Raw genomic sequence first — 17,501 nt, 5'->3', positions numbered from 1 at the left:
CTGCTTGAACTCGAGGGACAAAGTTACTCAATCAATGCAATCATTAAAATGATATACGTGTCACGCTCCGACTGTACACCAGGCCCCAACAGCATCCCACAAGCCATATTAAAGCATATTACTGCGGCCTGGGAAAAGCACTTAACAAGAATGCTCAACAAGATTCTGCCATCAGGGGACATGCTGACGAGGGTCAATCATACACCCAATCTTCAAAGGAGGTATTGTATCCTCGCCGAGCAGATACCACCTCACAGCCTTATTAGATGTGGAACTAAAACATTTTTCATCTCTACTGCTACATAACCTTTCCAATTGTGCAATGAAGTCAGGAAAACTCCCTTAAACCAAAAGGGTTCACAAAAAAACAAGGTACTCTCACACATTTGATGGCAGTGGGGCTGCTAATGGAGAGAGCTTGCGATCGCAGCCTGCCCCTATATATGTGTTTTGTTGACTTCAAGGCAGTCTTCGACCGTGTAACCCGTGGAAAGCTGTGGGCCAAACCATCTGCCTGGTGAATTCCTCCAAACCTTTTAAGAGCCATTAGAATGCTCTACACCAATACGTGGGTGAAGATCAAAGTGGGGGGTGGAAGGCATCTTTCAAGGGCTTTCTCAACAACAATGGGATTGAAGCAGGGGTGGGTTCATGCCCTCCAAATTGGTTAATCTGTATATATCTGATCGTTCAGGTATCCTTCATAAAGTGCCTTTGTACATCCCAGTCTGGAAGGTCACTCATTTTGAACATTCTCCATCCAGATGACCTATTGTTGGTGAGTAAAACACGTGTGGGGCTGCAAAGACTAACCAACGATCTCTCCAGGGACTCAATAAATACCCACCGTGAAATCAATCTTAAAAAGACAAAAGTGATGTCAATTAGGAAGTGCATCATCAGACAAGGCCGGTGGAGGATTAACGGCGAGCCGACAGAAGAAGTAACCTTCTATAGATATCTAGGAGTTAAAATAGACTCAAAGGCCTCCTTTGCCCCCAAAAAAGATATGATCAAGGTAAAAGCCACAGCTTTGAACTTTGCATTCATAGCCCTTTAAAAAAGAAAATGGGGGGCCACTCTCTGATGCCACTTCCAACTATGATTAAAGCCAAACTTGTACCAACATTAGCATACGGCAGTGAACTGATGCTTGGGCGCGATGCAAAACTTCTGGATTCCCTTCAGATCAGAACGTACAAGCTCGTCTTCTATCTTCCAAGAGCAGCGTCCCCAACTTAAGTAAGGACTACTACGTTTGGGCTGAAATAAACTCGCAGACAGGAGCGGTACATTTCAAGAACTACTTTGAGGAATATATTGAAATTCTGGGTCTTGGAAAGTTGTAGCAATTGTCAACAAATCAGGCTGTATTAAAAAAAAAAAAAAGTACAAAAATTAATCCAGATGATAAGTCGACTGGAGGATAAAAGCGACCTTGCAAAGCGGTCACATGGGTGAATGGGCCTAAATTCTTAAACACATATTCTGGAGCAACATTACTTGGGGGCAAGCTGCTCAATTCACACCAAGAAAAAGTTCATGACTTTGAGACCAGGGTCTTTTCCGACCTTAGATTATACCCCAAAGTGGATCAAAACGAGTATTGCTGACTATGCAACTCAGTTGATGAAACTTTTATACATGTTTTTTGCATTTGTCCGCATTGAACCACCGATGGGCCTTGCTACGAAAAGAACTAAGGGTTCTGCGAATTCGGAGTTGCAGGCAAGCTGTTTGAATCCCTGTGCCCAGGAAACCTCATGCTGCTGAATATCTGCATAGCCCAATTCTTTGACATCTTGAAGAACGAGGTAGCAGCCACAACACAGACTAATGGGGTCGGGCAATAGGGGACACTCTGAGGAGGACAGCCGCTCCAGAGCATTATTCACTTAATTAAGAATGAATCTGCACAATCACATTGCGAACATCACCTTTTATTAACCTTTGGAATCTTATTACTAATTTAAGACCTCTAAGCCTGTCTTGAAAATGAATGTGGCATTGGTATAACTGTGTGATGAATCTTTCTTTTTATGAATGCTTCATATTTTATTTCCCTCTTAAGGCCTTTTTTAAAGACCACAAATATGAAATCATTATGACAAGATTTTTTTTTTTTAAATGCTGTAGTTATTGCTGTAGTTATTGGTAATCGATGGATTTTATTGGTAGTGTAAAGGTTTCAATTAACTATGCCCTTTATAAATAAAATAAAACAGTTGCCCATTTTTTGTAGCAGACATACGTCTAGGTCTCTCCTTCCGTACAAGGTATGTTATGATACTAATTTACTGCGCACACTGCCCGCACAGTAATGTTTTGATCATAACCTGCACCCCTCTTAAAACTTTGCTTCTGAACCAACTAGTTAAACCCTGCTGCGCTCTGTTTTTTTAGCAGGCAGACACTCACTTAGACATCCAGTCACTCTGTCAGTCAACTCTGGCTCAGTTGGCCACTCCTACTCACTCAGCAAACTACATTCTGAACTCAAATGAATGTCTAATTTACTAAGTAATGAATATGCACTTCTTTTTAGCCCTACATATGGTTAGGTTGAAGAGCAAAGTACAATAAATATTATACCTTTGTCCCCCTCCTGCCAATACAGAATGTGGTCAGAATGAGACAGCCTTTGATAATTACACTGGGGATGCTCTGACAGTAACCTGGGAAGAGAAGGTACCTCTTGCCTGTGAAAACCCCACCAGATTGTGATTTGACTATGGCCAGCGCAAAATGCCATGTAAATGGTACCACTTTCCAAAATGACGAAAGGAATCCAGCTTTCCACTGAGGCTCGTGTGAAATGGCACAGGGAATGGTTCCCTTTGGCCTGTGTAAAATGGCAGGAAGAGGGGGTTCCCTGAGGTCTGTGAGAAAAGAACACGGGAAGGAAGCATTAGAATGTCTTGTGTACCTCTGGAGGGTTCCACTATGTCATGCGTGAAATGGTCTACTGAATGGAGGTACACACTGCAATCTGTGCGGAATGACAGGGAGGAGTGCAAAGTGACTTAAGTGGAAAGGCCACACTATGCCAGGTGATGCAATAAAAAAAAAAAGGTAAAAACTTGTAACATGGCACTGCTTTAAATCTGTGCTGTTGGTTAATCCTTAGTGCACACCCAGAATTGAGAGGATTCTGACAGTAAACGTTTGGGCTGCTCACCTCACTTATCTCCTAGTAGTACAAGAAGGCTATGACCCATGAGCCAATGCTGGAACCGGCTGCTTCAAAGACAAACTGTATACATGTAGAAACATTTTACATCACTTTTGATTACAAAGCAGTGCACACTGAAAGTGTGTTGCAAGCAATATGTTGCAGAGGGCTTTAAACTCTGAAACGCAAAACATTTCTCCATCCCAACTTTAAAGTCTCTGAACATCTGCAGATCAAAATTGCCCAATTTACATTAGCAGTAACTCGCTCCACAGGGATCACATTTGGGATGCTTCTAGAATCCCAACACATATGGGGCAATTGATGTGCTATTTACTATTATAATAACCCCTGACATCAGAGACATTAGTAAACTCAAATGAAAAAATATGCACGGGTGTATGTCACTTAACAGTAGGCAGCCACTAAAATATCCTCACAAGGTTTATTTTTTGCGAAATATTTACAACTGATGTGGTTATGAAAACTGCAGTAGGTTCTCTCAAATAAAAATTCAGAACACTTCACTCCCTCTCTCTCTCTCCATTAATGCTGCCTTAGGGCCCAATTACCAGCCGCACAGAACAATCCCAGTTATTTACCCACCCCTGGTATTACTGTTACCAGGGGTCCCAAATTCTGGGGAGGAAAATAGGATTTCCAAGATTAGGGGAAACGAAGTGGCGGTAGCCGTGTTGAACGCCCCACTGCCAGCCAGTTTCAAAAAGAGATTCCGATTTAACAGTCGTAATGTCTATATGGAAGGCCACAACTTGCAATCCTGACGGGACCAGTTACTAACTCCTATTATCGGCCTCTTTCATATCACTGGGGTCGCTCACAATGAGGCCATTATAGTGTACTGAACCATCCTTAACTGTGGCAGGCCTTTGAGGCAATCCAAAAGAGTCCACTGAGATTGAGACTACTAGCTGCGTACCTGCATGCAGAGTAGCTGTATTCTGAAGAGGATGCAACCAGTGCGTGTCATAAAGTAGAGTTGAAAACACCTTGCAAGGCAGTAATTCTGGGCATGTTAACTAGTTATATACGATGCGCTTCCTGAATGAGGCATAGTATGTGGTACTAAAAGTGGACTCTGCTAAATGCCGCCGCCATGATGGAATATGTTGTGAAGGGGCGCATTTTAACACAACTGAGTGTGATATGTTTACGATGGGAAGTGGCTGGAAGGACCACTGCTGCCTGGACACAGTACGTAGTGGTAATTTATTAACTTTGGCAAAACATTTTTACTTCAGCTACATTTTATCACCGTTCTGCACTGGTGCGGCCCGCCCACCTCTATTTATTAAGTTTGGCAACATTTGTATTTACTTTGCCAATATTTCATCAGCGAGGCACAACGCGCTTTGTCTTTAAGCATGGCGGCCACAGAACAAAATAAATGAGCGGCTGCCAAGCTTAAGGATAAATCGCTGGGTATGGCACTGATTAAATGTTGGCAAAGTAAACAAGAAAAAGCGCTATTTTGTATTTAAAAAGCACAATGCGCTAGTTGTGTTACGTACTCTGAAAGGGACACGTTAAGTATTTTACACATAGCTAGCATTTGTGATATTTCCAGTGCCGTTTTTGTGTCGCACTTGGTTAATATCGGTCGGTGTTGGAAGTCAACAAGAGTCTGCAGTGGTTTCAGTCTACTGCTCAGCCCCTTCTAGATTGCTTTGAAACAATCTGCCCTTGAAAATTTGTTTTTTTAGAGTATTTCGATAGACTACAGCGTCCTCTAGCCATCACATCGGTCCTGCGCGAAGAGGCTCATTGATTCTTCCCCGCCGTGCTGGCAGCGCGTTTCTTTTTTTGTCCTCGTCGGCTCCCCGTTTGATGGGAGAGAACATGTCCAAGAAGCTGAAGCAGCAGTTCGGAGGCGAGTCCAAAATGGAAGAGCGTTCCTTCAATAATCTCTACGCAGACTACGAAACCGTCTGCTCTGCGCCACTGGACCCAGAGGAGGGAGGCCCGGAGCAGAACCTGTCGGCGGGAGACCAGGCCATCCCCTTCGACAAAGATGCAAAGATAAACAAAGCATTCAGCACAGGGCGTGGGGGCCGAGAAACTTCAGCACAGCAGGCAGACTTCGGGGCGGGGGGGGAGGTGGCCGAGACCCCGAAGGTTTGGAGGGCGGGACCGGTGGCGGGGGAGCTGAACCAGGCAGCAGTCGGCCGAGGGTGGAATATAAATAAGACACAAGTGGGGCAAGGGCGACAGAGCAGTAGCCCTGTAGGGTGGATGGGGGAGGGGTAGCATGGAGAGCCACGAGGGTGGTGGACAAAAAACAAACCGAACACCTCTAGGGGGAGAGGATTTAAGAACAAGAGAGAGACAAGAGGTAAATGCTGAGGAAGGGGGCGTAAAACATACCAAACAAGCGTGGCAGCGCGGCGACCGCGAACGCGCGAATTGGAAACATAATCCCAAACAGATGGCGCCGCTGCTCGCTCCCGCAAGGCTGTGGGCGGATACATTTACAAGGAAAGGTGGGACATGCACCCGCCTTTACCCAATTGCGTGCTGTCTTTTTAGAAAGACGCACGCAAAGCCCAATAGAAGTAATGCAGTAAAAAAAGCCACACGCACGAGCTTGTGAAAAGTCCAGAGTGATTCCAAGAGGCCCTCTCCTAGAGTAGCGCATGCGCGCTACGCTAGGTTCGACCTAAAAAGGAAGAGATCGGTTCGAAATGATAAATCATATCTACTATTTTCACAACAATCCACCATTTACATCGGTATATACGATTTCTAAAAGAAAAGCTTAGATCTGAACATAGAAAACAAAAAAGGTTTATGGCATTGAGAGCAGGCGCACAACGCCCATTGGGCTCAAAGGGCTTCAGACCTCGCCCCCCCGTCGTGTGCGTTAGCCCGGGCTGAGGCAGCTTCCCAGGCACACACAAAGCCGCATCGAGTACTTCACATATCTATAAAAGATCATTTACTTGTTAAGGAGGCTTTGTTGTGCTTTCACCCCTTCTTAGAGCCCCCTCATCCCCACCATGCCTATTGCTGGAAGAATTAGCCCCCCACCCCCGATTTTTTTTAGCCCCCCCCCCCCCCCCCCCAATAAAATTTGGCAATTTGGCTGTAGTCGTGCCTCTGATGGAGAGAGTATTTCAATGCAACATTTTTGTTTCCAGGCACGTCAGAGAGAAAAGGAACACGATTCGCACTGTAACTAACTCACTTATGTGAATTAGAAATGTTGCCGCCATGTTGCACATTGCTTCCAGAATAGCGGTAGGGTCACTCACAGCATTGCCACTATTCAAGGTACGCTAGACAGAAGCAGCTGGAATAGTCAAGCCCGAATAGGAAAGACAATATTGAGCTTCCACAACAACAACGAAACAACCATAGAAAAAAACTGACACTGCAATTCATTTTTATACAAATTATACTAGATAGGTTTTCTAATCACTTACCTGTCCTTCCCAGCCATCTTGCTCGCTAGCTCGCTGTCTCCATCCACCTCGGCGCATTCTGACGTTTCTGCTTTCAGGGAAAGAGGGAAATAACAGGCACATTAGTTTGCGACGATACCAGCGAAGAACACGCTTTCAAAAAAGATTTACCAAAGCTTTACAACATCTAAAAAGAAGTTTACCGACCAGTTCCGCAAAATTAAAATGCCCTTTGATGAAGCCTCAAATATCTGCAGTCGGAAATACCAAAGCATCCAAAATGAGCATTAAATCTTGCACTACAGTTTTATTAGCTAGATGAATGCCATGCAACTTCTTGGAGACAGAACTGCCATAAAGAACTGTTAGAAAGAAAAGAAACAACTGAGCATGGGCATAGCTGTCACTAGAGATGTAGGTCTTCTGGCACCGACGTACAGTGAAACCCAATTATAGCTATATTTAGGCACCCTTTCTGTGAACAATGGGCCCCATTTTCATTACTTACACCAGTGCATGGCACCCTTGCGATCCACTGCTATGCACTGGAATTCAGGTGCCTGGCATACTTAACTTAAAGGCAAAATACTGCACAGTGAAGGATTCTTTCTTGCAAGTTTCGGCTGCCCAATTCACTTGCTGAACAATCATTGAAAAAGCCAATAGGTTTCGCCTTCGGAACCTACTGGGTTGGTCAATTAATTTTGGCAATGCCGTATAGCATCGGGACCCTGTGAAGGATTGTCAAAATACAGAAAATGTTAAACAAAAAGGCACAATGGCGGGCGCGTCATTCTACTGATGCACAGGCACACGTCAATGACGTAGGCACCATTGCTTTAATTGTTTTAGTTTCCCATCCAAGATGGAGGGTGCCAATTGGATCAGGAAATAAAAAATAAATGTGTTTTTACAACGAAAGCACCAATCAGGGAACAAAAAGGTCTGCAGGTGCTGAGGCAGGGGTGTAGCAAGGGCGAATGTAGCAGAAGGGGGGTCGGGGAAGAAGCAAAAGAGAGAGAAAACACCACAGAAGCACACGTGCGAGAGAGCAGGGAGGAGAGAAGCACAAGAGGGAGACAGACGGAAAACACATACAGTCTTGTGGGGAGCCTAAACAAAAAGAAAAACGTAGCTCCCAAAAAGTGAGCATTGGAAGGACATCATTAAAGGAGTCTATGCTCCGGAGAGGGGCAAACAAGATGTACAAGGTAAGCCATTAAATGCGAAACAAGCAAATGAGCGAAACAATGCCAACCATGGTAAGCAATGGAAAGGCTTTAAGGCCACAGTAAGAGTTTGGTAAGTTGACAACAGGACTCAACCTAAAAATGTTAAGACGCTACACTATTTCTGGACTGGAGACACGTCATGCCACATAACCCATTTCTTGCTTTTAAAGATTAAGATGCATGCATTAATTAGTATTATGTTCCATGTAAATGGCAAAGCTCCTTAGGAGGGAAGCAAAGGACGTTGATGGAAATGAATAAAGACATTTCTAAAATGCATTACTGTTTATACTAATTAGTGTGGTGGAGAAAGGAAAAATAGAAACTAAATGGCTTGACAACTTAAATTGCCATGTTAACATTTTAGAGGTAGAAATACTCACCTCAAAGTTCGGAGAAAAAACCCACTGCTAAATGTAAACATTAAACAAGCATTTACAATGCAATGGTCTCGGCAATATTATAGGTAGAGCTATTGGTATTGCTCATTATTTTTTTAATCATTTTTGTACCCCTAAATAAATGGCATTGTCATTTCTATTGGCATTAGCGTTTTTTTGCATATGTGATACCTATTGTATTAGCAGAGAGAGAGTGAAGTAGTGAGATAGAGAGAGAGATGGGGTTGGGCCCACTGGAAAGGTCCCTGGAGGAGGTCATAAAGTCATGGCTCAGGCAGATACGGATCCTACAAAGGAAACCGAGGTGTCAACTGGTTGCAAGGAACCTTTGAGAAACATTACTGATGGAATATTACTATATCTCATCTTGTCTTTAGATATCCACTTTTCCCTGCAGACAACTTCTCTCTCTCAATGCAATGGTCTCGGCATTGTTAAGGTTAAAGGTATTGGCATTGCTCATGACATTATTTTTGTTTATGTTTTAAAAACATTTAAAGAAACGGCATTATTTACAATGTCAATAGCTTAATCACTCTCAAATGCGAGACCTATTGCATTTGCACCCACACACAGAGGCACCCACACAGAGCAACCCACACACAATTAGAGCCACCCACAGAGCCACCTACACACACACAGTTACCCACAGACAGACCCACCACGCATAGAGCCACCTACAAAAAAAGCCACACACACAGAGCCACGCACACACACACAGACCCTCCCCCACACACACAGCCACCCACACACACACAAAGAGCCACACCCTCACACACACACAGCCACCCCACACAGAGCCCCCCCCCACACACACACAGAGCCACACAGTTGAAGTTAATGTTTTACTCAATGTTTATATATTCCCATACTTCTTGTCAAATAATAACTGTTCCGGCAGGGTTAATGTTGTTACCTCAGGTTGAAAGGAAAGAAGTAGGTCTCCTGCACTTTAAACATCAGTTTAACTATTTCCATATATGGTCTGTGCATTATATTGTATATGAAGTTACTCTCAGTGGAAGCCCAACAATAAAGCTTTTTTTTTTTTTTTTTTATTAAACTGACCTCTCCCCGACGCTGTACCCACTGTGCTCAGGTTCAAAGTCCCCATACTTTCTTACATGACTGGACTGCTGTATATACTGTACTTTAACATGCATAAATGTGAGGCGCTCTGACCCCCTTGGAGGCCGCCTGCCTTGGCGGCATATACAGTTTTCTAAATAAATACATTTTCAGCCGGGTAAGATAGGCTTTCAAGGCCATAGACCGCGGATTGGGCTGAACGTCCACTGGACATGTCCATTTTTAACCTGTAAATCACAGGCTTTGAGCCTGCTCGGATGGCTAATGCACCTGCAGATCAGCACGGCCCGCAGGTCACAGGTTTCAATGCTTACGTTTTTTTGCTCAATGAATCGATGCGGTGGCTGCTAAGATTTGTTTGGGTAACCTGCAGGTCACAGGTTTGAATGCAGACTAGCGGGGGCGGGAGAACCCCCCCCACCCCACACTTCATCAGTGACCTCAAAAGACGCAGCTGTGGCAGGCCGGGGGCGTGGTTGGGGAAAAAAGGGGGCAGGGAAGCACTTTACATCTGCTCTTCGCTTCCTGGTTCCTCCCCCTTCTGCAGGGGGGCTCTTGAGGAAGGGAGGGGACAGAAAGCGAGGAGGACGGAGAAGGGGGAGGAGGGTTACAGTGGAAAGACTGGATAGGTGAATAAGCTGGGGCAGATGGGGAACAGATGTGGTCAAAGTGAAAAAGTGCTGGGTAGGGGGTATCAGTGCGTTTCTTTGTGATCTCTGCTCCATGTTTTGGGGGTTCCGTGTTTAAAGCTGCCTCGTAACAGTGCCGCTGCTTCCGCTACTGCCCTGGGCGAATCCAATGCAGGGCCCTGAGGCTTCAGAATCGGCGCTAAACCAAACGAGAGGGTGGGGTGGGGATTAGAGATCGAGAAAGAGTAGCTACGATGTAGAGACAAGCAAAACAGATAACGCAATTGATAGAGGAGTGAGCAGGCAGACAGGAAGTATGACAGGTAAAGAAATGGGAGGCTAGACGTGTATGTGTGCAGGCAGGCTCAGACCAATGGTATAATTAGTGGCGAGCTTCGAGCAGCCTGGCCTTCCTCTCCCGAAGGAGGGAGTCCAGGGAGGGCCGTTTCCAGGGAGACTAAAAACAGACGTGGGACACAAATCCCTTACAATCCCTAGCAGTCAATACACAGTGCTCGGAGTGGGCGGAGACCTGACCAGCTCTGGACGCTTCACTACGAACAGTTAACAAAAGAAAGATCCGGTAACATTAATCAGTTCGAGGACATACACAGGACTCTCCAAGTACCCTAACTCCAAGGACATCGGACTTAAGACACACTAGTAAAAATCTGCAACACCGGTCTCCGTAAATCCTTACAGTAAAGGCTACTTACCCAGAGCACATTCTAAGAGCTGTTCATCGCGCGTCTATCGGTATTCCTCCACGCCGTGCCGCCGGCGAACTCTCTTGATAACTAGCCTCTGCACAAGCTCATTCAGTTACCGCCCCCTGCTTCTTGGCAATGATATCCCTCTCCCCAACCCTGGCGTTCCTCCCTATATTCAGCTCTCACCTTCTGTGTGCAGTCCTCCGCAGCCGCATGACACGGATGGCAGGCCTCGCTGGGAATGCAGCAGACCGGGTCTCTAAGGGGTGGAGGCAAAACCCAGTAGCCAAAGGCTACGAGTGAAAGGACGCGTAGGGGCGGCGGCTCCCAAACACACGCGAGGCAGAAGAGGCTCCAGTGGTCGCATAGCCAGGCCAAGAGCAGGCCGTAGAACCCGGGACATGGAGCTCGACATAACTGGTGGTAAGAAGGCATAAGCGCGCTGCGGAAGACAGGACACACGTGCAGAGGGCACAGGCCGGAACACTGCCTTTCTCCGAGGCGAAGCAGAAATGCCTCGGAGAAACGCAGTGGAGGTTTCGGATTCGGGGGCGTGTTTTCTTTTCTCTCCTCTTGCCATTGGCTGGAGGAGAGAAAAACAAAAACACGCCCCCGAATCCGAAAAGGACGGATGGAAGCTCCAAAACTTTTTCGGCTTTGAGGGCGTGTTCCTGCTGTTCTAAAAGGGCGTGGCTAAAAAGTGGAAAGAACAGCAAGGAACACGCCCCCGAATCTGAAAAAGACGGAGCCTATTTGGAGGGACGGCTCTCTCCTCCAATGGCTGGCCTCCGTTTAGGAAGCCAGCCAATGGAGGAGAGGCAAAAAGAGAGGCGGGCTAAGGAGCCACTCTAGGAAACATTAAATCTCGACTTCCGGTTCTGCCTTCGGCAGACCGGTAGTCCTCGACCTAAAAAAAACATTCAGCACACACTACACTAAAACTTAAAAAATAACAAAATGTATGTTTTAGGTGAAAGGGACAATGCATGAAAAGGCTGCACAACACTTTGCTTTTCCAGTGCTGGATCGCAATGCATTAAAGAATGTCTTGTTGCCTACTTCTTTTTGTACTATCGATGTAGCAGTACAAAGTGGTTAAAAGCATTGGCAAAGTCACTAGGTCTGGCCTTGAGAAACTGATGCAATGGTTAAATATATATTTCTTTTTGTTGCAAGCATATGCCATAAAAAAAAAAATAATAATAATAAACATGCAACCACTTAAACGTGATGGCTATATTCTAAAAATAATAATAATAATTGCATACAAGTTTAACATAACGGGGGGTGTGCTTCCTAGAAGGCAAGTGTACTAACAGGAAAATCAAGGATACAAAACAATTGGCCAACTTTGTAGAGCTTTGTATGAGAGAGGTCAATACACCAGACACAATACTCACAGGGGATTTTAATCTACATCTACTTGGCTAATCGATAGCAGAGGAAGTAACTGTACAGAATCAGTAATGGAGTATCCCGCCACAGGGTAATAATTCATCAGAATTACCCACAAAAAACTGTCAGCGCCTAATAGAGGATCTTGAACATCTAAACCTCAGAGCTGTGAATGGCAGAAGCACAGGCGACACTCCCCCGGCATTCCCTCATTACTCACTAACCAAAAATTCGACACTGGACTATACGTTTTTGTCTCTTACCCTTTTCCACAAAATGTTTTCATTCAGTATGGGTGACAAAGCAGACAGTGATCACCGGCCTCAGGAGCTCACACTTCGCACAAATATGCTAAAACTTATGAAATGGAAGGGCCAGCCGGGTACGACCACCACAACCAATTATAGGAAAATAAAATTTGTGCAAGCGACGCAAGAGAACTTTCAGCAAGCAGCAACATTTTTATTTGAATCTCGTGAAGGGGGCAATGAGACAGAGAAATAGACAAACTATACGAGTGCCTTGGCAAAATCCTTTGCCGTCCCAATTAAATCAAGGATACAGCAAAGCTGCAGAGGCAATTCCAACTTAACCAGGATCCAAAAGAGTAAGATAACATCTATATAAAATTCTATTAATTATACGTTACGGCTGGTGCGGCGGTCTCCAACCAACACCTTAAAACTGGCAGCATTACAACAGCAGAAAACACAGCTGAAGCGAGCAATATGGGAGGCCAGGAGAGATAATGAGGATGATTTATGGGCGAAACTACATGTAGTTACCAAGCAGAAAGACAGTGCAAAGTTCTGGGAGACCATAAAAAGATTTACCCACCCAACACATGAGGGTCTGTCTTCTAATATATCCGAGGAGGATTGGGTTACCTACCTTGGAAAGCACCTTCAACAAGAAAAGATCTTATCACACATTGGAACCAGTTCAGAGACAGTACAGTGGTCTACCACTATTAAGCATCAACTCAATAAGGAAAATGTATCTGCACAGGAATGGAACCAAGGAGAACTGCCGGGAGTCATAACCAATGTTCCCTCTAATTTCTTTCCTCTGTGTGCGGCAATGTAAGGTCTATGTGCGCTGCAACCAAGGCTATGTGCGCCAGTAACCAGACCTCGCATGTGTGGGTGCAGCGCCAAATATCACTCCAAACCTTTGCTAAAAAAGTGAAAAGAGGGTGCATTTCCTCACATACAGATCCACGTGAATGGTGTTAAGGCACGTTTGAAACCGTCCCACATATCAATTTGAAACCTTGGCAGCTATGTTGCTGCATATCTTTTCTTAATAGAGCTGGGCAGCGGGGTGATTGGGTGCATTTGTTCAAGTTTTCATGTTAATTGCAGCTCATGACGGGCGCTGCGATTAACATAAAAACGTTAACAAATGCTCTCTTTGAGCAGGAGAAATAAAGTTAGAATAACGTTGTTATTATACTTTTATTTTTCGCAGTTTCAGGGCTGTGTTAGGGTAGGGCCGCATCAGGCTTTCGACTAACGCATTTTAACGCTAGTGTCCGCATCATAGCCTTAAAATGCATTAGCCCCGTATTCTGGCACCCCTCTGACAATACTGTAATTGAGGCACACTGACGAAGCAGCACCAGCATGCTAAAATTGTCTAACATATATGAGCATGCAACTGCGCCATCAAATTTAAAACGCTATGCGTCAGAGATAGAATATTCATGAACAGCGCTGAGCAGGCAGGCCAGAGTTTAACAGATCAATGAGCCGTGCCACCACCAGCCTTCCTGTGAGTCTACTCTGGGGGTACCAGCCATCACGTGGGTGATCCATGGAGCAGGTCTTGCCTGCTGTTTTCCCACAATCACACCACCGTTTTGGTGACCAGAAGCACAAACATGCTTCAAAGATTGGACACACCGGTGGGTGGTACCTACACCGGTGACATACTAATCCAGCAGTGACAAGGTGATCAGTCAACCTTTGCAAAGGACCGTCCACTTCGAGGAAACACTAGCCACATTTGATCCGTTTGAGCTGCAAACAATTTTTTAGTTAGAATCGTCAAATTATGCAGCAGATGATGGATTATGCTCTAAATATTGCAGAACCAGAATTATATAGAAAACATTTGCAAACTAGGATATTTTGGCATTCATGCTTGAACTGCTCTTGTTGAAAAACGGAGGACAAGTGCTGATGACAGAAAATCCATGGCTCGGAGAGAAATGGTTTGTGCTTCCACTTTTAAGCTTATGCAGTGGCGGCTGGTGCTTTTAAAAAGTGGCGGCGCAGAAAACTTTGAGTTGAATTTAAAGTGCGAGAAAGGGCGAGAGAGTGCAGAGATTGAGCTTGAATCAACCATGGAGATGGGGTTACTATGAGACTAAGCATTAGTTTGGTACTATTTCACAAGAAAAATTTAGAAAAAATAGGTGTAAATGGTGCATTTTCACCACACATTTCAAGAAACCTTGCAATAATTTATTGAAAATATGCAAATGACCTCACAAAGACTCACCACGCTCCCTATACTCATGCAGACACATCGCTCCTCTCATCCTGTGTTCACAGATGCACACCGCTTTGCTCAGTCTACACTCACATAAGCATACCCTTCACCCTGCTCTCACTAGTGCACACCACTCACTAAGTGCATTCACACTCCTCATCCAGTATACTCAAAGTCACACAACTCACTGTACGCTCACACAGACACATCGCTCACCATGCACCCCCAGCACTCACCCCAGCTCTTACGGACGCACACTAATGAACCTCCACACACTCACTCACACAGGAACATCCTTCGCCTTGCGCTCACGCAGTGGACTTGCATAATTCACTTTGCAGGCACAATGGCACACCACTCACCCTGCACTCGTACAGTCACATATCTTACTTTGCAGTCACACGGGCACTTCACTCACCTTGCATTCATACAGTCACAGTACTCTGTATTCACCCTGCACGCACACAGAGGCCCCAAGGTTGCAGCTCCACTCCAGTCAAGTGCTCTTCCTGTGGTGTGTTGGGAAGGGGTGTTGTTATGTAGGCCCTCAAAGGAACAGTCGGGCTGCAGGAGTTTGGAGCAAGGCTTTAACTATCCAGGGCATATCACTTCACTCACTTGTTTGTGGACGATAGTTGTGCACAAATGTGTGCAATCATTAACTTTACACAGCTATGCACATTTCCCCCATAATACCAATGTTTTACAGATCTGCAAATGTCCTACAGTATCTGTCTTTCCAGTGAGCCCATTTCTCTCCCAGTATGTCTAGTCTTACAGATGTTGATATGTTTCTCAGCATTAATTTGACAGCGGTGCACATTTTCTCTCATTATTACTGTTCTACAGATATGCATTTCTCCCCATTAGTACTGTCCTAGAGAGCTGCCCATTTCTCGTACAGTATTGCTATCGTATTCATGATTGTCTATCTCAGTATGTAAAATATATTTAGAGGTGTGCCTTTCTCCCCAGTGTTAGCATTTTACAGCGGTGCACATTTTCTCTTGAATGGAGTTCTTGATGGTGTGCCCATTCCTCTCCCGTCATGCTTCTTGCCGTTAGGCACAGTTCTTCCTCAGTATAAGTGTCTACAAGGGCGAATACCTCCCCCACTATTGATGCCTTGGAAACAGGGTTGGGCAGGAGTCAAACAATCTCCAGAGCCTCTGTCATTTTCAACTTTTCTTGATGCGAAGAGTGGCGCTTCCTCCCATCCCAATCCCAGGCCCTCCGTCCTCATTCAAGCTAAACTATTTTTTAAAGGTTTTGTCGATTTTTTCAAACAGAGAAACAGGCTGAAGACATTCCCAATGACAAACGCGCAAACACCTCTATACTCATAAAATAACATTGTGGATCTGGGTTACCAACTTTTCCATGAATTTTCATTTTGTAAAATTATGGGTAAGAAAAGAGTCCATGGTCACACGTCCATTAACCCCTTCAGTGCCCATGACGAGCTGGACTCGTCATGGGCTGCGGTGGCGCTGTGCCCATGACGAGTCCAGCTCGTCATGAACTCCGCCCGCTAATAAAAAAGCGCGGCACTGGGCGGGGAAAGGGGCGGGCATGCAAGGGGTTAAAGAGGCGGAGGCGGTGGTTTGAAAACATGAGTTGCAACGTCACCCTCCTCCTCACACGTTTCACAATAATCACTTTATTTCTGTTAATATGCTCATTGCCCGGGCCGTTGGTCCGCGAATATGTCACCTGCTCCCTGGAAGCAAATGCCGCATTTGTAGGCTTGCTGTATTTCTTCCCTTAATAGAGCTCAGCTGCGGGGTGATTGTGCGCCTTTGTTAACATTTTCATGTTAATGGCAGCGCCCTTCATGACCTGCAATTAACATGAAAACTTTACAAAAAGGCACACAATCACCCCGCAGCCCAGCTGTATTTAGAGAAGAAATGAAGCAAGCTTACAAACACAGCGTGTGCTTTTAGGTGATTCTAAAAACACACGCTGTGTTTGGTGCTGCATTTCTTTTGTTTTTTAGAGTGTGGCTGCAGGGCAAATTGTGTGCTTTTTTTTTAAAGCATTCATGTTAATTGCAGCTCGTGACGGGCTGTGCAATTAACACGAATACTCAAACAAAAGCACACAATGAGCCCCAGAGCCGCACTCTAGAAAACAAAAGAAATTTAGCAAGTGCTCCCAAATGCCTCTTCCTCGGCAAGTTTGAAATGCCCATTTTTCGCGCTACAGCGGTGGCGCGAATGCTGTCGGGATGTGTGTGCGCGCCACACACACAGCACTGCGCGCTCGGGGGCACTAAGGTGCGCGCTTGCACAGGCGCGCACCTTCGGGGGAACACTGGTCATAACCGCAAATGATCACCTCAAAACAATTAAAAGCTATATTAAGAAGGGAAGACAAGAAGGGGCGCCGGGCACAAATGGAATACCACCCGTGCTTTACAAACAAGATGCACATTATTGGGCAAAAGCACTTAGTCCACTGTTCTTGGAAATAAGGCAGACAGGCCTACTTCCTTCGTCCTGGCGGGCTTCAATAATTTCACCCATTTTTAAGTCGGATGATAAGACTCTACCTAGGAACTATCGCTTAGTTGCCCTTTTGGATAATGAGGCAAAATTCTTTGCAGGCACTCTGCTGGATGAATTGCAAAATTGGGCAGAAGACAATTCGATTATTCCCTCAAACCAAACTGGCTTCTCCAAATCTGTTGGAACTGTAACAAACATAACTGCCATGGCTCTGTTAATAGACAAGGCAGAGACTACAAAAATGCCACTACAGCTGTGCTTCATTGATTACCGGGCCGCTTTTGATCATGTAAATCGCAACAGACTTTGGTCAAAATTGCCGGCTGGGGCCTACCACAGGCTTTACTAAACCTGCTAATTAATCTGCATACTGGGACCTGGATTCAAGTAAAGTTGGGGGACGGGTCAGCCTCATCAAGAAAGTTACCAACAACAAAAGTTCTCA

At 45.2% G+C, this 17,501-nt stretch overlaps 1 protein-coding gene across 4 annotated transcripts in view; it reads right to left on the bottom strand.

Annotated features, from left to right (window-relative positions):
• REV1 (REV1 DNA directed polymerase) overlaps positions 1 to 17,501 on the bottom strand; it is a 489,784-nt gene that overhangs the window by 392,570 nt on the left and 79,713 nt on the right. For 3 of the 4 annotated variants that reach the window (XM_085622772.1, XM_085622774.1, XM_085622775.1), the window contains exon 2: positions 6,616 to 6,682. In XM_085622772.1, coding sequence (XP_085478898.1) covers positions 6,616 to 6,672 — 57 coding nt within the window. In that variant the 5' untranslated portion in view covers positions 6,673 to 6,682. Of the gene's footprint in view, positions 1 to 6,615; positions 6,686 to 17,501 lie in introns of all 4 variants that reach the window. The other variant, XM_085622773.1, reaches the window with a different exon arrangement.

This window comes from Triturus cristatus, chromosome 8 (assembly GCF_964204655.1).
Source record: "Triturus cristatus chromosome 8, aTriCri1.1, whole genome shotgun sequence".
Taxonomy (NCBI): Eukaryota; Metazoa; Chordata; class Amphibia; order Caudata; family Salamandridae; genus Triturus; species Triturus cristatus.
This window is presented reverse-complemented; position numbering and strand designations above follow the sequence as displayed.